Raw genomic sequence first — 23,069 nt, 5'->3', positions numbered from 1 at the left:
GTCACATAAATATACAATGATTAATCAATAATCAATAATTAGAATCCTGAGCGATAGCGAGTGAATCAAAAGAGCTCAAGGCGAAAAATCTTTGCACTCGAGTGCAACACGTAACTTTTCATCCCACCTCATCGAGGAAATTACATAAATATACAATGTGTAGGTACATGACTCATATACGAGTAATTTTAGAGTGATTACACTAATTATTTTGCCAAATAGTGTTGGCGGAAGCCTTTTTCTGATTCATGCATTGATGCGTATGGTTATATGGTCATGAATGTGAGTATGTATTTAAATCGCTATCGCTGAGGAATACAGGGAGATTATGAGATGAAAAAAATGTTTTGTCACAACAATAGGATGTCCACTATTAAATATATCATACATAGTTCTCCTCAATTTCGGTTTCCAAAACGACATGCAAAACTTAATGTTATTGAATAAATATTGATAGCATCTCTAAAGCCAGATTTAGGAATGCGTTATGGAAAAATTATAATCCTACTTTTTATAAAAAAGCTTTAAGTACAAATAAGCATAAGTGTGTCTATTTAGTTAGAAGAACCCCGTTTGTATCTTAGGTAGCTACCTCCTAGGTTCAGAGTGTTATTTAATTTTAAACCTGTATTAATTAGATATTTACATAAAAAATAAACTTAAAACTAATAAGGGGCGGACTAATCCTCATCGCTATCACCCGGCAGTGTACCCAAAAGGCTGGCTGCATTGCCACGTTGAATGGCAATGCATAAGCTACCTCCTTGAATCCTCCTTTTGGGACCTCTGGACCTCGTTGATATTTCTTGTCAAATATTAATCTTTGCACAATCTGTAGTTGTGTATCTCTTTGACATTTTATAGGACTGATATGGAGATTCATATTTTACACGAAAATGACCCAATTAGCTAAGGTAATTATGTAAAATAAGACTTATTGGACATTAATTATACGGTTATTCCTGGTGTAAGTTTAATCCAACACGGATTTTCGAAGGTTTAGACTTGGGATAACTTTGCTCCATGTTTTTATTCATAAGGGATTGTGTGTGTCACGTGGAGATGTATGGTGGAAACCTTTTCAACCTAATCTGTGTGTCTTTAACTAGACGCAAACCAGTTTTTCCTTCAGCCATTACCGGATTAAACAAGCTCGGGGCTGGTAGCAAGAATAGAGCGGGGCTTATGTCCTTAGAAGCAATATGAAAACTTCTTACTACGTACTGAACAGCATAAAAAAGCTTCTAAGAATAGACTCTCAAGGCCTGCGTGCAGGGTGGACCCTGGGGCTTTAGTTTAGAACAGTAACAGTACTGCTTGCAGCAGATTGCCAGTTCGTTTTAGAATTCTTCTTCTTCCTATTGAATGAGCTGCAGGTTTAATGAAGTGAATAAATCAACTTCAGTTTCCGACTTAGAAAAAGCCTAACTTCAAGAGTAAAATGGCTTTAAAAAGCTACAATTTCTCATATATACATATGTCATTCTTCTAGTACCTATACTGCGAAAAATAAATTATGTTTATTTCTTTCTACATCTTATAATTCCAGATACTACCGTTTTCAAAGTTGCTATGGCGCTCCCGTCGCTCAGTGCTTGCTATTCTGATGGTGATGATGCTAAGCCCCATCCTCTTATTCACCATGGACCGAGCGAAAGATATCATACAAGATTTGAGTGATACTAACAAGTAGGACTTTTAAAAATACAGACTTTATTACTTACTAGCTATCCTCGCAGTTTCACCAGCATCTCATGAAAGACATGAATAAGAAGGGAGTGAGTGTCAGTATGACGAGTGACAGGGAAGAATGGAAGCGGAAGACATATTACGCCGACCCCAAATAAAATTGGGAGCAGGGCAGGAGGAAGAAGTCACCCGTTGATAGTGTAGCTTCCAACAGTGAAAGAATTTTTAAAATCTGTTTTATTTCGCCTGCGTCGTGTGATAAATACTCTGCGCGCCCGGATATAAAACACCCTATAATCTTCCTCGATAAATGGGCTGTCGGGACCAGTGATTCCCTAGATGAGCCCATTCAACCAAGCATATAAACTCTTTAGCTTTATAATAAGTATAGTTATCGGCACGAATCTTGAGCTCTGACCTACATCTGCGCAGAAGTGATTTATTATCAAAGAACCAATCCCGAGTGACGGCTATGACGCGATGCACTGCGGGCCAATCACCGCTTTAGCCCGCCCCCGCGCCTTACTTCATACCACAAGAGGGACCCAATAAATTACTTCTGCGCAAGTGAAGGTCAGAGCTTAAGATTCGTGCCGATAACTTGGTACCTTGGTACCTATACGTTACCCATGAATTCGTTTCCAGGCTACTCCGTAGGCAACTAGAAGAGGAAGTTTATCATGTTGGTACCGGCTGCAATATGCCATTACTGGATCCGTTTGCCGATCAATTTGCTAACTTTAACAGGAATCTACCGATACTCAAATGTCGTGGTGTTGACTGGGTCAATTGTTTTGTAAGTATTTTTTTTTAGTTTGAAACATCTAAGTTTATCTTAGACACAAATGACTGATTTAAAGGTGAAGGAAATCATCTCGAGAATACCTGGACTATTAAGTCTGAAATCACCAACCTGCATTGAGCAAGCGTGGTGATTAACGCTCTATCCTTCTCCGTGTGAGAGGAGGCCGCAGCCCAGCAGTGGCTGTATAGTACAGATATTGACGAGAAGTTTGGCTTGTCTGAAGTTAGCTACTATTGAGTTCAATATAGTAAAAAAATATGAGCAAAACATTACTGCGCGTACTTGAGGCACCAAGAGAACTTTTGAATTGCAAAATTAGATGGGGTGAAATATACCTAATTAAATTACGCTACATTAAAATATCTTATTACATTACAGAAATCGGATTGCCGAGTTTCCCAATCCATTCTGAGAACTACTAAAGATGTTATCTGTATGTATCGATACATTATTTATGTGTCAGATGAAAATTCTTACGTAAGCAATCCCATAAAAGTTGTTGGAGACGAGAAATTTACCCTAAACAGGAGCGATCATGTCAAGATTGAGTGTACGGGCAAACATATTAATAAGTACGTTTTTCAATACTTAATAGAATAGATTTTTTACATTACAATAGCTGGTATAAATGTGGATAGATGGAGAGGGAGAGGATGACCGAAGAAAAGGTAGTCAGATTGTGTACAAGATGACACGAATAAGGAGTGAATGTTAGTAGGACAAAGAGGAAGGGAAGCGGAAAACATAGGGCCAACCATAGGTAAATAGAATAGGAAATACGGAAGAAAGAAGAACGAACCGTTTGCCACAGATATTAGGTCTATCATGCTTTTACGAACAGCAACTGATTTCTTCAAGATTTTTAAGGTTTCCTGTCTGAGGTTTATGAGTGTCAAGGAATAACTTCAGTAGCGCTTATATGCTCTATGCATGTATTATGTCTTGCATGATTAGCTACCTGTCCAGCTTCATCTTTATTGAGAAAAACCATGTCCTGAATGAAATAATTATTTTTTTTACCTTTCAGCCCAAAAATAAAAACCCATTGGACAGGCTTCAAGGCTGGTTTCCGACAGCTGTCAACGGTTCCAGTACCTCCGAATCGTAAGGACTCCCACAACGTGATGATCCTGTGTTTCGACTCCACTTCTCGCAATGGTTTTATAAGGACCATGCAAAAAAGTTATAAGTATTTGACTGAGCAGTTGAATGCTGTTATTTTGAACAGGTAAGTTGTATTTGGGATTGATGTTTCGTTGATGAGTTATTTGAAGACCTAATGATTAAGAAAGGAAGAAAGAAAAATCTATTTTATTCTGCTATTTCTCCACTACCCAAAGGTAGACTGGTAGAAAACGCCTAAGGCGTTAAGTCCGCCCTTGTACAAAATGTGCAGAACATTAAATAAATCAATATTTTAGCAAAGGCCTTAGGAACTAATGGTTATTTGCTTCTGCCAGCGGTTTCATGCGCTTAAATATTGAGGAAACTACTTCCCCATTCTTGCATGAGAAAGTAATAAACAATCATACTTACATGTATTTTCGTGTTTATAATATTAGAAGGATTTTATTCCAATTTTCAGTTACAATATCGTGGCTGACGGTACAACGGGCGCCCTCTACCCTATTTTATCTGGTAAACCTGAAGAAGAACATATATTTTCGAGATATAGATGGGAAACCGCGAGGAAGAAATATATAGGCCCTATGAAGTTTATTTTCCATATGTTGAAGAAATATGGGTGAGTTACAACCATAGATTTCTATCGTTACGACTAAACAGCTACTTGTTTCATCGGGTATCATGAAGACACATTACTTGTATGGGGCATGGGGCTAATGTTAAAATCTCTAGAAGACAAATAATGTATGTTCTACTCTATGTATGTTTTTGTCTGCACCAGATTTCTCTCCGGTCGTTTCGGATTACCGATTTCAATCGGGCTATGAGAGTAAAGGAATAGAGAGTGGACCTGTGTCTGCGCAAATGCTTGTACATATAACATGTCCTGTGCAGCTGGCTGATCTCCTTACATGAGAACAGCAGTTGTTGCTGACAATCGACTAGGGCGCCATTAAAAAAAATAACTTGATAATGATTGAGTTAGAATCATCCTCTCTAAAAACTAAAACGTAATAACCTGATTTCTCTCAGTTACCGTACAGCTTACTTCGAAGACATGCCCTGGACTGGTTCTACGCAGCAGAAATTCACCTGGTTCCGAAAACAGCCCGCAGACCATTACCTCCGAACTTCTGTGCTAAATGAGCTCGATAGAGATAGAGAAGAGAAGACTCATCGAGGGCATCCTACAAGGCACTGCTTAGGACCCACTCCACAGTATCAGTTCATGATGAATTTGGCTGATCAGGTACGCTAGCACACGAAGATACTACAATCTGTAGTTTTCGCAATAAAAATTAAACCTTATTGTTTGGGGATAAAGTTGAAATCTCTTAAAGCGCCACCCTACGGTATTTAGAAACTAGATTTAACAAGTAAGAAAACCCATTCATCGGAGAAAAGGTTATTGGCCACTTTTTACCTTTTATTTGGCTATACCAGTGAAACTGCTTGAGGAAGGTGTTGTATAGACTAAAGATTTACTATGTCTCTATAACAAATAGAGTCAAAGAATACAGGACCGATATGAAAACATCTTTTACCGTTATACCATATTACATAAGGAAATCCTAAAAATAATTATTAGATGACAATTTTAAGGTGTGCGAACGCGCGAAACTGCCTGTTATAAACTTTTAGGCAATTAACCACCAAACCTTGTCTATTATCTAAAAATTAATATCATCCTTCTTAATTCTAGTTTCTCAAATTAGACGGCAAGAAGTTCTGCTTCACATTAATAGTGGACACGGCATATGATAACTTCACGGTGCATCCTACTGCTGATGACAGTTTGGTCTCCTTTATGAAGACCCTGGAGGATAGGGGAGCTCTTGAAGACACGCTGGTTATGGTCATGGGAGACCATGGATCTAGGTAGGTTTGGGAAAATTGGTCTATATTTTGCGCTGTTGAAAAGACGGTTAATTTATCATAAATAAAGAGAATGAATAGAAACTTAGAGTTGTAGGTAGGATTGTTTGGGACAATGTCGCTATATTTCGAAGATATTATTATGTAGAAAAACATACAGGTCAAGTAATAAAATAATGTTTCTCTATCTGTCTTCTATCTTGGAAACCGTTCCATCAATTTTAAGTTCGATAGGTTCTTTATGCAATTCTGAGATGGATTTGAATCTCAGAAGATTTTTTTTTACCTATGCCCTTGAAGTTACCTTACTTATTTTCAGAGCAAACTACGAAATATCAACTATTTGCTTGACTCTATTTTAGCGTTCACTGTGAATTACCCTTGCCAATGTCAAAACAAACTCCAAAATAATAAGGTAACTAGGTTCAGGAAACTTCTTCTCTTCAATTTCAGGTACTCAAAACAGCGCAATACTTACCAAGGCAGAATGGAGGAAAGACTCCCTTTAATGGCCATTCTCTTACCTGAAAAGCTCAAAAAACTCAGACCTGATGCCTTCGAGGCTCTAAAACAAAACCAGGATGTCTTGACCACGCCCTTTGATATCCATGCTACCATATTAGATGTACTGGATCTCAAGAATAAGATCGATAAGGATAAAATACCCGGAACTAATCTTCCTAGAGTCATGACTTTGTTGGAACCGGTAATTTCAATGCTATATTTTGTTTAAAATAGGCCTTTGCAGGGTCTTAGGAAAAAATTTCCAAAAAATTGGGTGAAAATATGTATTGGAAATAAAGCAAAAGAAGAGTCTCGTTCAATCAACACCCATGCACGAAAGATTTAATATCCCACCCGTGTTACCCCGAAATATTCAATTCTTACTTCAATAAGTATCTAGAGGTAGTCTTTATGTTAAAGCAATTTACTTGTGACGATGATCGAATGATATAAGAGCATCGTTATATGCCTAACGTTTTACCAACGATGTTGGATCACCAAAGTATAACTTCATAACAGTACTTCACTTCATCAGATTCCAAAATCCCGTTCATGTGGTGAAGCAGGCGTGATGCCGCACTGGTGTGCTTGCTCCGAATGGCACAACGTGGCCAGGAATGACCCCAAATTCGCGCACGTGGGTACGGTGTTCTCCGAGTACGTCCAGAGCATGACTCAAGAAGTCGGGTGAGTCTGGGTTTAAATTTAACTGTGAGGAATAGCAAGGATCGCCATAATAGGGTGTTTTTTTATGAATAGGTTCGTCGCCTTAACAGCTTTAATTTTCAAAATATCCTCTTTATCTAAGCCATTATTATCAACAGTTTCTAACTATCAAAATGATAAATCAATGCTTTTTTACCAGGGAGCAATGTGCTATAAGGAGGCTATCATCTACGGAATGGGTGTTACACCAACGCGCGGTAGACCATCTATCCAGAGTCAACTATATTGACTCCAAGGATCTGAGGAATAACAATCCTTTTATGAAGACTTTGGACGATTATTATCAGGCTAGAGTTAGTAAATTTTATTATTTTTGGAGTCTTATATTTCCCAACCTCTGTGTCTTGACGTTATCCCACAAGCTCGATATAGATTTTCATTTAATCCATCAATCGTCTTCTAATACAGAGCAGGAATGAATTTTACTCACCACGTTTCCTAAAGGCGGTTTGGCAAAAGTCAATGTTTTCCCAAGATGTTTTCTTTCACTTTTAATCAGTTACTGGTGTGCAAAATATACTTGCAAAGTACATTTATAAACATCAATAGGCCACCTTAACCAATTATTATTTTTTTTGTAAATTTTTCACAAATTCTTGCAGCGTACGAAAACCTTCAATTAAGTAGCATCCTAAGTGGTTCGTAAGAGATACCGCGGCCCTGGCACATAAAAGGCCTACGACGGAACACGACGGTTTTTAGTCAGTAAGAGTCTGACACTCCCTCACCGCTGCTAACCCACAGCGGGAGGGGTCATTTGATGATTTTTGACGTCGTTAAAAAAAAGGGGTGTTGATATATGTTTCAGATAATAATGTATCCAGGCAAGGCTGTGTTTGAGGGCACACTGGTATACAACTCCGCCGGGGATTATTACATGATCACCTACAGGGACCTTTCTCGAGTTAATGCGTAAGTAATTTCATTTAACCTCATCTTCCGAGCTTTTTCCTAACTATGTTAGAGTTCAGGCTTAACAGATACAGCTGAATACCAGTGTTTTACATGGAGCGACTGACTATCTGACTTCCTCAACTCAGTCACATGGGCGGGTCTTGTTGGAGTGTTCCAAAGAGTCATCGCGGCCCTGGTACATAAAGGGCTTAAGAAGGAACATGGTAGGTTTCAATCAGTAAGAGTCTGACACTCCCTCACGCTGCACCCACAGAGGGAGGGGCCATTATATGATTCCCCATAAAAAAGGTGTCATATATTAGTACCTACCTAAGTTCAGACTGCCAAAGTTATTTGAAAATAACTATAATTCTTATTTTCTATATTATCAGGTATGGAGATGAGTCGAAGTGCATAAGCACAACACATCCTCACTTGAAAAAATACTGTTATTGCAAACACAAGCTCCCTAACTCCTATACCTTTAGAAACGAAACTTTTGGCAAATAAATACCGTCGAATTAAACATTGGTTTAATTTATTTGTAGACCCTTCGTCTTATATACTTTACAATACCCATATTTGATACCTGCATAGGTACAAAACAATTTCATTTTTTCTGCGAAAGAATATTTAGCATTAACCGACTTTAATAATATGCATAAAACCTTCTCCTAAGTCTGACAAATACTATGGTGAAAACCGTATCAAAATCGGCTCAGCCAAACGTAAGATAATCGCGCACAAACAAACATACACTCCTTAAGAAAGAAAGAGTTCAATTCATTCATGTATTATCATAATATCGGTCTAGAAAAACGAGATTATAATTTCATTAAAAATATTTATTGTATAAAAAATACTGATACAAAATACTTAAAACTAAGTTTGATTCGATAAAGTACTGTAGATTTGTTTTGCGTCAAAACGATTACGGTAATCCAGATTACGGTTACATTAGAACCCTTACGATTACATTAGAACCCTTACGGTTACAATAGCACCTCAAGTTTTAATCTCATCATTATTTGCCGAGTCTGTTTCCCTACTACATTGGGGTCGGCTTCCTGTCTCACTGGATGCAGCTGAGTACCAGTGTGCCACAAGGAGCGACTGCCTATCTGACCTCTTCAAGCCAGTTTTTAGCAACACAATTGTTTTACATATTACAAAACAAATCTAGAATACCAAATTTCACTACAAAAATGGTAACTATAGTTAATTTTTAAACAAAACAACAGTCGTTGGTAGGTTAACCATATGGTTGACGTGAGTTAACTCAATGGTAACCGGGAGGGCCGTAAGCGGTTGACGGTTGCTTGTAACCCTGGTTGCCGAAACCTGTTAGGGAACCGCTGAAATCGCTGGGAGCTGGGGCGTTGTAGTTGTAGCCTCCTGAAAAATAATTAAAAGAATAAGGGGATTTTTAAATAGAAAATAGGGAAGAAAATCCATAAGTATGTCTGTTAAAGTTGATAAAATATCAAGATTCAATTTGGTACCTTCAAAAATATACCTACAAACATTATCTTCCACAACTTTGTCTATCCGTCCGGCTTTCACGCAGAAACTACAGAACCGATTCAAATGGAATTTGGTACACAAATAGTCTATTGATCTCAAGAAGACTACTTCCCGAACCCGGATAAAATGTAGCCTATGTAAACTCTAGTATATGTATAGATATATCACACACCTAGTCTGCATTTTATCTGAATACAGGAAGTAAGGGAACCCTCGAGAAGTGGGTAAAACCGCGGGGACACAGCTGTACAATACAGTATGATTATGTCCTCCTTGCCGATTATCGGCTACGGCGGCTGTTCTCATGTAGGGAGATTAGCCAACTGCGCAGGACATATTGTAGTACAGGCACATTTTGTTTGGACACAAGTGCACTCACTTTTCCTTCACTCTCATAGCCCGAGGAGGCGAGGAGCTCAAGGAGGACCGACATGTATGTGCTCTCCGATGCACGGGTGTATCAATCACCAATCCAAACTAATATTATAAATGCGAATGTAACTCTGTCTGTCTGTCTGTCTGTCTGTCTGTCTTTTCTTCACGACTAAACTACTGAACCGATTTGTGTGAAATTTGGTACAGACATAGTTTGAAACTTGAGAAAGGACATAGGATAGTTTTTATTACAAAAAATAAAAATAAAAAATAAAATTTATTACGGACATATAGCGCCATCTATTGGTCAAACCAAAAATCTGCTGGTAGTCACTATTCCACGCGAACGAAGTTGCGGGCAAAAGCTAGTTATTCTATATAATCTAAATATATAAAACTCAAAGGTGACTGACTGACTGACTGACATAGTGATCTATCAACGCACAGCTGAAACCACTGGACGGATCGGGCTGAAATTTGGCATGCAGGTAGATGTTATGACGTAGGCATCCGCTAAGAAAGGATTTTGATCAATTCTACCCCCAAAGGGATAAAATAGGGGATGAAAGTTTGTATGAAACTTTGTCAATTTTAAACCGATCGGACTGAGACTTTGCATGCATAAAGCTACTATGGCGTAGGCAACCCTTAAGAAAGGATTTTGATAAATTCTATCCCTAAGGGGATAAAATAGGGGATGAAAGTTTGTACACATCTTCTTAGATTTTATGAAGAAGTCCTGATGACGAATCAGAATTTTATGATGACGTTCGCTTAAATACGATATTGATTAATTCAACCCCCATTCAACCCCCACGGTGATAAAATAAGGGATGATGAAGGATGTAAAATGTATTAGTTTGAACCTATCAGTACGTAATCCTATGTTGTTGCGAAATTTAAAACCACCAAAACTTTGTAACGGTACGAGACTGCAAGTGAAAGCGTTACATCGCAATAAAGTGGAAGCCACTATATTAACTGAGTGTGCAACGGGGGAAACTGTATTTATACCACGAATCCCATTAATACCTAACGATATCCCGTTCGAATTTAAACGATTACAGTTTCCCCTAAAAGTCTGCTTTGCCATGACAATAAATAAGTCTCAGGGGGCAAACTCTCAAATTTGCGGGTATTGACTTGAGAGAACATTGCTTCTCTCATGGACAGTTTTATGTTGCTTGCTCACGAGTAAGTTCACCCAATAACTTAATAGTTTTAGCGCCTAATGACAGATTAGTAAAGAATATTGTGTACAAAGAAGTTTTGTAGGCCCTAATTTTTTACACACGCTAAGCAAAAGTAAAGCCGCAAAAACCATACCTAATTAATAATAATACTTCTTAACGCGAGCGAAGCCGCGGGCAAAAGCTAGTTATGTATATAAAGGAAATATTAGTACATACCTTGTCTGTTGTTGTTGTAAGTGGGCTCGGGGTATTTGGCTTGTCCTTCGTATCTGACGTCTGCGTGGAAACCAGTCTGCCAGTCCGCGTGGTAAGTCACTGTTGGAAAAAGGTAAGTAAGGAACATGTAAATAACATAGAAATATACATAGACGATTGAGAGTAAAAACAGGTCATTGGTAGTTATAAATATAGACCCGGTAGCACCAAAGCCATAGTTTTCATCATCCATGTCGTGAAAGTCTCGCGTTTTTATCAAACAACTGAAATTGCAAAAATGTCGGGAAACAATAGAATTGCACAAATAGGTTGACTTCCAGAAAAGGAGATGGCTCTGAATTTGGATATTAAAACGGCAGAAAAAATTAATCTTTATGTAGAATAAGGTTTTCACAGAAGAAATAAAAATTATTTTTCGCTCTTAGATGTTTTTTTTTTATTATTTATTGCATTCTCTGTATAAGAATAGGCCTGCTCTACAGGGGGACAATACAAAGGCTTTTGTTTCTACTCACCGATCTGCGTACGTCCATCAGGGAGCTGAACCCTGTACTCTCCGCGCACCACGTTACCATCGGAGCTCTCCTTGCGATCATAGTCGTTCCCTGACTGAGCATCCTTCACTGAGTAGCCGAACTCATAGGATTTGGGCTGGAAGAAGACAATATTATGTGTTAGTAGTGTTCATTGAATGTACTTATATAAATGGCTAAGAATAAAGAAAGTAAAAGCTTAAACATATGTGAGGTGAAGAAATGTAGAGTTAATAGCATGATGACGATAATGACATAAAAGGACTTTCTTGTATCTATGTAGGACTTATTCAACAAATTGGGCGGTATGGTATGTACCCAAATATCAGCGTGGTTCGACCCCTGGACGATATAAAGGCACCTACCCTGTGTATATTTATGAAAAGGCAAACCAAAGGCAGGCTACAAAAAGGCTGGGCAGCGTTTTCTATTAATATTTCGACGACAGGCAGTGATGTGGGCAATTCTTTGAACGCATTTAAGTATATGATGTAATTGAGTAATAAGAGGAAGTTTAATCATCCAAGAATTACAGCCCCAACAAAAATTAAAGAAGGAATGTTACAAATAAAAGTTCCAGACGCTTAAATCAGTTAAGACATACCACTAATTCATATCATACCAGCTTAACAAGCTCAATTAGTACATTCATATGATACGTCACGTAAATCCCCAATGGAATACAGACGACCTCTAAACGTGTGTACAACAATTTGCTCATTTACGCCGCGTCAGCTGAGCGTGCTCACAAACACAACGATATCAACAACAATGAAAAAATCACAAAAGCCTTTAATTCAAGTACAGAAGGACGAAATTCCAATGAAAATGGTGCAGAAAACTGCAAAAGCGAACTTGGTAAAACTAAGATAAGTAATCAAAACATTAACAATGCCAGTAGTGAAGTTGATTCAGTTTGCATCGCACGCTCAAAATGACACGCAAACTTCTGTTTTTTGCTCTAGTCATGTGCGTTGACGCGAAATTGACGATCTATTTAACCGACACGCCTATCACGAGGATAGGGACACGAATTTATAGAAAGGAACTACTGACAAATGAGTATCAGAGTCCTAAAGAGCTAGCTTACGATTCTTCTAGCAGAAACCTCTTTTTCATGTACATGGACGATGTGGCTCAGAACTCAAGAAGGGCCTACATAAATGTAGTGACAAAACAAACGGACAAAATCGAAGGAATACAAAGAAATAAGGCTACAGCTGTAGATTCGGAATCAGGTGATGTGTACTTCGGATCTGATGATGGATTATACAAATACGATCCTTTAATAAACGTAGCTACAAACATCGGTTTATACAACATGAACATTTTCAAAATAGTTATAAGGAACAATGAAATGTACTTAATTGATGCTAACGATCATATGCTATACAAGATATTTAACGAAGGACAGACAGCAGTTAGAGTGGGTAATTTAAAGACTGTGATGGAATTTGATGTGGATAATGAGAAGAACATTCATATAGTGACAATGTGTGGTGTTTTCTGTGCTTACAATAGTCAAGAAGTAGTGAAAAACAAGGATTTGAGGGTCGTATATAACTTTTTCGTTGAAGGCAACAAGACTTTTGGACTATCTGATGATGGTATACATGAAATTAATTGTTTTAATGGCACAGCGAGAAGAGTAGCTAGCATAGATTTTATTCCTACTAGTATGATCTTCGGAGACTACGGAGATATATTTTATAGTATTGATAATGATATTTATAGGTTAAGGCCAATTAATTCTTATCATATTTACAATATACGCTCTAAGACTTAATGTTTGTATTTGTTTATTAAAGTTTTTATATTTATTTAGTGTTATCTTTTACTATGAAAACGTAAATATTGTTTGTATGCCAGGTTATCTCTTGATGAAAAAAAATCTCTCTTAATTATGATAATATGTTTGAAAAACATTCATTTTAATATGTGTCAAAGACACAGGCTAATCCAAATGCAGAACCTAGTGAATAAAGATTTCATTATCAACTTCTTGACATTGATATAGGTTAAAATAATTACCACTAAGACTGATATATTATTGTTAATTATTAACGTAATGACTAAGATCGTATATTTCTAGAATTTCATCAATTTGCACATACAAACCTTAGAAGTGTCTTTAATTCTTTTTTCTAGTTAACATTTTTTCTATTCGACTAATTCTATGTTACATACATACTTCCTTATGTACTAGGTACCCTTATGTACTCCCCTTAGGTCCCCTGATAAACTCCCCTTATGTACTTCCTATCTGTTCTATAACTTATTCTCTCACACTTAATCGATTCAATTCAGTTGAAATTGGATAAAGTCTTTCTATCATGTTTGAATTTGAAAACATATCAGAATCAAAACCAATTTTGCAAAAGAAAAGTCTTTGCCAAATTACGCTGTCAAGGTGATAGAATTTTTGTCCAAGTGTTCTCAAAATATTTCGTAAACTAAAGAACTGTTTAGGCATATTTCTGAAGAGTACACCCGCTTTCTAATTATCTTCATTAGTTGAGGAATGCTAATCTATGTGGTGATGTCACTGTACTTGTGTTCATTTAAATGAGCCAGTTAGTGTGAACTATATCTTTATGTTTCTGTTTTTCTTGTTATTATTATTCAGTGTCATAGACCGTACTAATATTTTATTGGAAAACAAAATAATTTGTAGTTGTTTTTAACCGATGTTTGTATTTTCTTCGTGCATAGCTCCGTCGTTTATCAACCTACATATATTTTTTTGTTGCGTTCCCTTCTTCTTCCCAAACTGTCCCACTGTCATCAGGTCCAGAATCTGACTATAGAAACCCTGAGAAATCGAAGGCGAAAGTTCAACCAACCTACCAATTTTTGTTCTAGGTTTATCAGTGTTTTCAGAAGTCAGTTTGAATTTTTTGCTAATGCTTATTTTCATCCTCTCTTTCTTTGTAGCTTTGTCTTAATCATCAAGAAGCTAACCTATAGAATGTTCTAGACTACTCACCACTTCGTTATCATGGCCGTGGCCGTGATCGTGCGCATGGCCGTGGTTGTAGTTCTGAGATCCTGATCCGAAGGTAGGAGGCAGGTAGTTGTTACTGGGCGCTGTGAATCCTGAAAACATATTTGTAGTTTGCGACATCAAGATTATGATAGATAAGTGTAGATAGATAGATTTGTGTAGGCTTTTTATACTCCATTATTTTAATAACTTTAGATCCAAGAAAAGTTATTCAAGCAAGAACCCTATTTTTATGTTATACTTAACAGTGTTGTGTGAGTTTCAGCAAAATTGTATTTACTGATAAAAGTACATACAATTTAAAGGCGAGAATCAGCTGGTGTGCTGCACCATATACAGACAAGTTTCTTCGGTCTACTCGCTCTAGCAAATTGCGTAAAAATACTTAAGTATAAAATGTCTGCGAAACTTCAAAGTGGTGCCAACACGTAGGCACGAATCACGATGGTTTAATCTCACCATAAGAGTTACTTAGTCTCGTATCATCACTTTGTTCAACAATTTTATTTGATACAACTTGAAAACCACGATTTCACTTTAAGAAACTGATTTCTAATCTGTGCTGCTAAAAATATCAAGTTACCTGAACTAGGTGGTAAATAGTTGTTAGACGGAGAGTTATAGTTATTGCTCGGCTGCTGATAGTTGTACCCTGACACCGGAGGCTCGCAGCTCACCACTGCTGCCAGGAGTGTCACCATGAGGACCTGAAGGTGGACAGAAAAGTTGGGCTTAGTAACACACACTATACATACTTACTTATGAGGTCATGTTACTGTTGGCGAAAATCTGTTATTTCTGCTATGTTTTCTTAGAAAATTCATTATTTATTTATTTGTTAAAAGCTGAATTTCACCTTAGGCGTTCTCTAAGGTGGATAAGTTAGATTTTTGGGGGGTCACGGAGGTATGACCAATATATGCTACTGTAGCTTCTAACTGATTAACCGATCTGCATGTGGTATTATTCTAGACGAAGGCTTGACCAACTGTATGTATTTTTCTGTATTCTATACCTAGTACCTACTTTTTGCAGTAATGATAGTACAAAAGCAGACTTAACAGTGGTGGTTCTTAGACATTAATAGACATGTCCCACCATAAAATACTCAGCCGAGACTCAGCCGTATTGAAGTTATAATTCAACCTTAATGAAACCACTGCTAGAAGTCCTAGAACTCAATTCCCAACCAAACCAAATTAAATATACATCTTTATAGCCACCCAAAGAGCATACGCTGCAAAAATATGATATGTACAACACGCCACAAAAAGGCTCTATTTAGTAAAAATCTGTTAGGTATGGCACCCAAAATCTATAATAAACTACCGAAGCATATTTTAATTATCGAAAATAAAGATTTATTCAAAAAACATTTATATGGTGATCTTCACACTGCCCCGCATCACGCTGCATCTTGCGTGTCGACGCACCTACGCGCGTTCCTGCGGGAGTGCAGATCTGCATCATCGTGCAGGTTTTTCGCGCACTCACGCGCGTAGGTGCGTTTTGTAAATTCACGCACGGCGACTTCCATTTTCAAATATACACGTCACGCCCATTCAAAATCACGCGCGGCACTGCGGGATCAGTGTGCCATACCATGCGTCTCGCCCCGCACCTACGCGCGGAGGTGCGTGTTTCTCCGCATGTATGTGCGTGATCTGCATGAACGCGCGTGGATGCATTTTCAGTGTGTTGGACTATGCGTGTTTTCCCTACAAACGGAGATATTTCCATACAACGGAAAAAAACGCATCCACGCACTACGCTGCATCATGCGGGGCAGTGTGATAATCGCCTATGAATTCTTAGTTACAGAATGCTATTACTCAATTAACGAATATCTAAATGACAGATACCAAACATAATAAATTTATTGTAACAAATTAATAATATTGACTTTGTATTAATAATGAAAAATTTATTATATTGACTTTGAATTAATAATAACAAATTAATAATGATGACATAAAATGCATGTATTTGTACGCTTCAATGCAAGACATAGATGGACTAATATTATAATGACATTGAACCACCTTTTTGAACCTATGTTTACAAATAAAGATTTCATTTTCATTTTCATTTTCAAAAAGGCTTAATTCAAAAAAATAAGGAAACGCCATTACCAAACAACCAACACAGTAGACATTTATTAGACGGCCGAGGACTATGAAACCACCAACCGTGGTTTACATACCACCATATAAATATATAGTTAGATGTATGTACCTATGTATTATGTTCGTATTACTATTACAAAGTGACCTCTCACTGACCGACATGCATAATTACAGGTGTACTCGAGAGATTCCCACGTAATGAATAAACTGACTCCCAGACTCCCATGGATAGACCCTGCCTTAACCATTACGCAATGTGAAGGTATCTTTATATCTGCGTGCTGAAGAAACAGTGGATAGATATCATCTTCATCTGCCTTTTTATTGTCTGAATGTGCGTTAATCTACGCTTGCTAAAGGATTGATGATTTCAGACTTTTTACGTCTGAGCTTCTTCGAGAGGTTTTTCCTTCACTCAGTCTTTGGTGTCTAAGATCTACTTAGAAAGAAGTCGGTACATATATCTTACAAAAGTTACATTGGTACTTTTCTGACCTGGAACCGAAGCTACACGATTAAAAATATGCTTGGTTACTGGAAAGGGAATAAATAGTGTATAAATATAAATATTAAGTTATATACTATAATAGATAAAACATAGTATAGTATACATAAGGGAGTGTGTATGTAAATGGATATTTATTTAGTATTCTTAGACATTCTACATGTAAGTAATTATGTTAATGAGCGAAACGCCTGCAAACTGCTGCAGCAGTTTGGCGCTTATTAGTTATAGAAACTGAATTGTGGAATGGAATAATAAATTTAAAAAAAAAAAAGTGTATATTAGAGGCTACTTTTATAATCCTAACGTCACTTTAAGGGTCGGTTCATATCTAACGGAATATGCGTCGCGTATTATCGGTCGCGTAACGCCAGAACTGACAAATATACGGTAAATTATTCAATCATTCACACCTAACCGATGATGCGTTAGTGCGTCGACCATACATTTACGATACGCTCGACGCATTTTCCGTCAGATATGAATCGACCCTAAGGCTCTAGACAGACGAACTGCATTTCGATTGCAATCCAACTGCAATTTGCAGTTCAAGGGCAGCTGAATGCAGTTGACACGACTGCAATAGAACTGCAAATCAAACGCGCAGTCCGATTGCATTTGGGATCAGTCGGCGTGCAGTCGTGTTCTGAAGTTGATTTGCAGTTCTATTGCAGTCGTGTCAACTGCATTCAAACTGCCCTTGAACTGCAAATTGCAGTTGGATTGCAGTCGAAATGCAGTCCGTTAAAGTTTTTACAGTTTTTTTTTTTTATGGAAACCTTTGCGAGGTATAAGGCTATAAGGGACTCAAGTGAATCCGAGGGCTACTGCTAGTGTTACAAATTCTTTGTCTTTTCTTTTCTTACCAGAACTTGACAATTGTATGATGTCTGCTACCTACGTCCCTAACTTATCTTGCCGGATGAGCGTACTTTAAAATTACACAAAATCTTCTTGTCTTATTATGTTTCATTTCCTCAACTTAAGTTTTTGTTGTTACAGTCGGGTTATTTTCTTTTGTATGGTGCAAATCTTACTAGCTCCCGCCAGCGGTTTCACCTGCGTCTAGTAGGAACTTCGTCTCGTAAACGGATAAGCCTACTTACATCATATGCTCTGTAAATAAATGTGCTGTCTATGACTCAATATATATATATATATATTATATTATATATGTATACCATGCTTTATGAAAATACATAATATTCTATTCTATAAGTAAATCAATTTTTAATTTTCATGGACTAACGTGATTCAAACATTTCGTCTCCACACACTCAGTATTGTATCCCCAAGCGGAGAAATTGTATTAGAGGTTTAAAAACTTCCTCGCTAGGCTCCGCTTTGGCTTAAAAAAGCATGTTTGCTCCAAAAAATCCCTTTGGAAAGTGGTGAAAATCACGGAGAAAGGAAGTAAGAAGAAGCAGTGCAAGTAACGTTCCCAATCACCGCATGTTGTCGCGCTACTTTCTTAGGAGATTTTGCGTTATGACATCTCCTGTACCTAGTCATTTTGTTCTCCATGGTGAAAATACAGTTTCCCAGACCCAAACGCACATTTAATTATTAGCTAAGCAATGAAACCTACCAAAAACAAAGGAACTTTCATCCTATTGTATTTGTTCACGTTAAAATGTTGCCAATCTATTATTTGGTGTAACATAGGTACATATATTATTATTAAAACAATACCCATTTAAAAAGTATACTCTATTGTAATCGTTAATAGAATAAAGGAAGTTGTAGGTACATGGATGTTATATTTTGGAAGTGATTATCATCATCAAATCCCGAGCCTTTTCCCAACTGTTAGGTTCGGTTTCCAGTCTAACCGGATTCAGTTTAGTACCAGTGTGCCACATGGAGCGACTGCCTTTCTGATCTCCTCAACTCATAGTAAAATTAGTTTTCAAACTGTCTTCTGACTACTCGTAACGACTGCCAAAGATGACCAAATGACAAGATGGTTATCCATCCACGGATCGAACGCACCAAGAGTTGCTTAACCTTATCATTAATCTATCCGTACGGCTGTTAGCCACTATCCGTCAGTTGCAGAAATAACCATTAAAATTAAAGCTTCATTAAATCTATTGCTAACACTTTTTATCTTCTTGACAAAGAGTCAGCAATAGATTTAAAGAAGCTTTAACTTTAATGGACCTTTCTGCAACAGATGGTAGGTCTCATAAAAATAACAATTAATTAAGCAAACACAAGCAAAGCCGCAGTACTAAGTAGTAAACTGCAAAGACAATAGTTCTCATGGTAGACTGGCCACGGAACATTTTCTTTGTTGTACTTTATTAAACGTAGGTTTATATGAAAGGAAACTTTTATAGAGCCAATATGACTGTGAACAAGAAATGAAATGAATGGAATCATATCACACTTTTAGTATCAAAATTGAATGTTCGTCTGACGTAAAAACTACCGCACGGATTTAGATGAAAAATGATTTCCGCTAGCGATTTCACCCACGAGAACTATTCTGCGCACTCGGATAAAAAGGTAGACCATAGATTTTCATACTGGTTAAGTGAACTACTTATCTAAAACTGAAAGTATTTTCAAATCGCTCTTAAAAAACCTGAGATTAGCGCTTTCAAGAAAACAAACAAACGTACTCTTCAACTTTATAATATTAGTAATTGATTTGTGCTCACGATAAAAGCTAAGAAAAATCGAAAAAAAAAAAAAATAATTAAGGAACTCCAATTGCCATGTAAACCTACTCGTACAATGATGGGCGTCTCAAAGCTATTACAACAAGAATTATATCACCATTAAACGTGTGCTAAGTGATGCGTTTGCGCAGGTACCCCGTCTATGTAGGACATACATACATACAGGCTATTTAGAACATCAGTTCCTAGCAAACATTTTTCCTAACTTTACCCAAGATTTTTTTTTACTGTTTCAGATAAAAAGATTAAAAGTAACTCATTCAACGTAGGCTGAAAATCAGCCTTTTTTGAAGGTCTACAAAAACAGCCCCCAAAACGCCCGCCCTTCACCACTTCTTATGTGTTTTTGCTGGGAAGAAGAATGAGAACAAACTCCCCAGCAACACAATTAATTATTAGGTACTAGCCTTTATCTTTATCTGCCTAGCCTTTTACCAACTATGTTAGGGTCGGCTTCCAGTCTAACCGGATGCAGCTGAGTACCAGTGCTTTACAAGGAGCGACTGCCTATCTGATTTCCTCAACCCAGTTACCCGGACTGCCCAATACCCCTTGGTGGATCCCAGTTACCATTTGAACATCTTTGGCAACCGTTAAAAGAAGTGCCCTTAAGGCTTGGCTAACAACCAGTCTTTAAGAGGGTATTGGGTTGCCCGGGTAACTGCGTTGAGGAGATCACAAAGGCAGTCGCTCCTTGTGGCACACTGGTACTCAGCTGCATCCGGTTAGACTGGAAGCCGACCCCAACATGGTTGGAAAGGCTTAGCAGATGACTTCCTTAGGAGATATTGCGTCTCTTTGTCCTCCATAGCCAGCACCAATAAAATGACATTGAGTAAACGCGTGTATTTCAAAACTAAACCAATTGCCTTCATCAGTAGTATGTACACTGCGTGGACAACAAATTGACCGCGTACGATATAATATAGTTTAAATAATAGATATGTTACTCGTTGATGACGGATTGCCAACATTTGATTATATGGCTGTACACTTTATTATTATGTGTGTGTACATGTTGGAATAAAATAAATAGTGTACCTATATAAAGAATGTGATATAATTTTTTTAGGTACATGTCGAAGTAGTGAAAATAGGTCAGTTTTTTTTTAATTAGTTACTTTTTTGGTATGTTTTTACCTTAATTACAAAATTAAAAGGTGTTGTCTCAAATACCAAGATATATATATTTTTTTTATAAATGAAATTATTCCCGCATCCGGATAAAAGTAGCCTTAATGTTATTATCTTTGATATACCTATCAGCTATATTCCTGATTCCTGCGATATTTCATCAAAACTCATTCATCCGTTTTGTACTTGCAAAAGTAACAAACATACCTACATAAAAATTTCGCATTTACAATATTAGCATGATAATATTACTATTCCATGGGATAACTAACATAACGTGTAATATCATGGGGATTCGTCAACCATGACGCATTTCTCTGCCAGCCAAATTACATTCAGATGACACAGTAATGCATGGTATGATTTTTATATTAGCTTCGAGAATCATGTACTTTAGTCTTTATAAAGCTGAAGAGTTTCTTTTTTATTTGTATTAACGTGCTAATCTCAGGATTTTTTCAGTGTTAGGTAGCCCGTTTATGGAGGAAGGCTACAAGGCTACATTTTACCGCAGCGCAAAAAAAAATCTACAATGTTTTTTTTTAATGTGCACACATGATATGCAATTTGCGCATTATGTTTTTAAGATATTTTGCTGTTGATTTTACATAAAAATAAATAAATTAAAATTAGCTATTTACCTTATAGTGAACCATTGTGGAAAGATGCAAAACCTGCAAAGACAGAAAAATATAAAATTAATAAAAGCTAGCCTTAACAATATGAGTTAACTTATTAACTTAATCATTAGGAAGCGGATTAAAATATTCAAGAAATCTCATTTATGTGAAGAATAATCAATCCCAATTTTACCGCGAACATATTTTCTACGTTAAAAAATACAAAAATAAAAGATCAAAATTACAAGACCAAATCACCCTTTCATTAAAAACAAACTTCGCCTACCCATAATCAAAACTTCTAACACAAAAAACAAGAAATTTCACACCTCCTAAACAAAATCTAATCACCGGTCATCTATTATCGGCCATCTTAGTTCACAATGGCGGCTTCCCACAAGATGGCGAATCTTATCTCTTATGTAAGTGCTAAGAAAATGCGTTCACAATTAAAACAATTACATAAAAGTTTAGGGAAGATTTATGGCCATCTGATTGTGGTTTCCCAGACTTTTATGTGGTTTAAGATAATTTGTTAATTATGTTGTTGTAAGTGTTAATTTATGGGGTTTTTATTGGTTACGTACGATTGTAAGGAATCATCTTTCGATTAATTTTAAAAAATGTTGTGATTAAATTAAATATTCTGTCAAATATATCCTTCGTGGTGAAGTTGAAATCATGTCTTTAGGCATATTGTGGCAAAATCTAATTTAGTAACATTAAAATAGCTACCACATAAAATTGTAGCAGTCATTTAGCAACTTATGTATTTCTGTGAGATCTAAAATAAAAGTTTAGCTTGGAAATCTGACCCGGTTGCAATAATTTGTAACAAATGCAATGGCCCATTTTATTTGCAATCAAGTTTATTCACTGTTCTTAACTACCCACTTAATTCATCGTAATCGTATACAGTAGTAGGTATTGTTTATTTAGACTAGCATTTTAGACATTGATTCAGACAAAAATAAAATATTAATAACACCCAAAAATAAATCAAAACTGTGGTTGAAGTTATTAAATTGTAGAAGACTTTTGAAGTTTTCAAACTCAAACTTTGCTTTTAATTTCTACTCATTTTACCAAAAAATAAAACTAAATAAAACAAGAACACAATTTTACCTTCTTCAAACAAATTCACAACACAAAAAAAATGCTAATAAACAATTTAACAAAAAAGTCACTATATGTTTATTTTATTTACGTCAAAATAAAAATGGCGCGCGAATTTGAATTTGAAAATAGAATGGAACGCACCGCCCCAGTTCTGTTAACGCACTGATACAGTTTAACCGCCATGTTGTTTTTATATGCTTTGAGAACGCATCTTCATACAGCCTCTATTGTAAAAAATACGACCTTGTTTATTTTTTTTATCGATACTATATCGATTTATTTTTCTGCTCTAATTGTTTGATGAGTATTTGGTAATTATTTTCATGTTACAATGCATTATTATGATTTTTATAGAACTTTTGAAAAAGCCTCTTATAGTTTTATTAAATGTGTCATTATTTGACTACTTAATTGA

At 36.7% G+C, this 23,069-nt stretch overlaps 3 protein-coding genes across 3 annotated transcripts; 2 read left to right on the top strand and 1 right to left on the bottom strand.

Annotated features, from left to right (window-relative positions):
- The first annotated feature begins 831 nt into the window (after positions 1-831).
- Positions 832-8,140, top strand: LOC110377994 (uncharacterized). The gene is made up of 13 exons (XM_049851755.2): positions 832-914; positions 1,550-1,689; positions 2,335-2,485; positions 2,873-3,066; positions 3,522-3,722; positions 4,080-4,238; positions 4,652-4,868; positions 5,322-5,497; positions 5,948-6,200; positions 6,534-6,685; positions 6,864-7,017; positions 7,533-7,636; positions 8,011-8,140. The coding sequence occupies exons 1-13, from the start codon at positions 897-899 to the stop codon at positions 8,126-8,128; spliced, it is 2,037 nt and encodes a 678-aa protein (XP_049707712.2). The 5' UTR covers positions 832-896; the 3' UTR covers positions 8,129-8,140.
- Positions 8,141-8,564: 424 nt separating this feature from the next.
- On the bottom strand, positions 8,565-22,808 carry LOC110377989 (pro-resilin). The gene is made up of 7 exons (XM_064042451.1): positions 22,661-22,808; positions 21,557-21,589; positions 15,047-15,170; positions 14,446-14,555; positions 11,442-11,577; positions 10,927-11,025; positions 8,565-9,013 (listed from the first exon to the last, which is right to left on the bottom strand). The coding sequence occupies exons 2-7, from the start codon at positions 21,569-21,571 to the stop codon at positions 8,898-8,900; spliced, it is 600 nt and encodes a 199-aa protein (XP_063898521.1). The 5' UTR covers positions 21,572-21,589; positions 22,661-22,808; the 3' UTR covers positions 8,565-8,897.
- LOC110377988 (ommochrome-binding protein-like) lies at positions 12,196-13,279 on the top strand. The gene has a single exon (XM_021337054.3). The coding sequence runs from the start codon at positions 12,394-12,396 to the stop codon at positions 13,243-13,245; it is 852 nt and encodes a 283-aa protein (XP_021192729.3). The 5' UTR covers positions 12,196-12,393; the 3' UTR covers positions 13,246-13,279.
- Positions 22,809-23,069: the final 261 nt, after the last annotated feature.

Source organism: Helicoverpa armigera, chromosome 28, assembly GCF_030705265.1.
Source record: "Helicoverpa armigera isolate CAAS_96S chromosome 28, ASM3070526v1, whole genome shotgun sequence".
NCBI lineage: Eukaryota > Metazoa > Arthropoda > Insecta > Lepidoptera > Noctuidae > Helicoverpa > Helicoverpa armigera.
This window is presented reverse-complemented; position numbering and strand designations above follow the sequence as displayed.

Excerpts from the sequence above, each read along its gene's own strand:
- LOC110377989 (XM_064042451.1), bottom strand. Across the intron at positions 11,026-11,441 it reads TGATGGACGTACGCAGATCG|TGACTTACCACGCGGACTGG; the intron begins GTGAGTAGAAAC and ends TTTTTCCAACAG. Across the intron at positions 9,014-10,926 it reads TTACAACAACAACAGACAAG|GAGGCTACAACTACAACGCC; the intron begins GTATGTACTAAT and ends ATTATTTTTCAG.
- LOC110377988 (XM_021337054.3), top strand. The coding sequence starts at position 12,394 with ATGACACGCAAACTTCTGTTTTTTGCTCTAGTCATGTGCGTTGACGCG.
- LOC110377994 (XM_049851755.2), top strand. Across the intron at positions 2,486-2,872 it reads TTGACTGGGTCAATTGTTTT|AAATCGGATTGCCGAGTTTC; the intron begins GTAAGTATTTTT and ends ATTACATTACAG. Across the intron at positions 3,723-4,079 it reads AATGCTGTTATTTTGAACAG|TTACAATATCGTGGCTGACG; the intron begins GTAAGTTGTATT and ends TCCAATTTTCAG.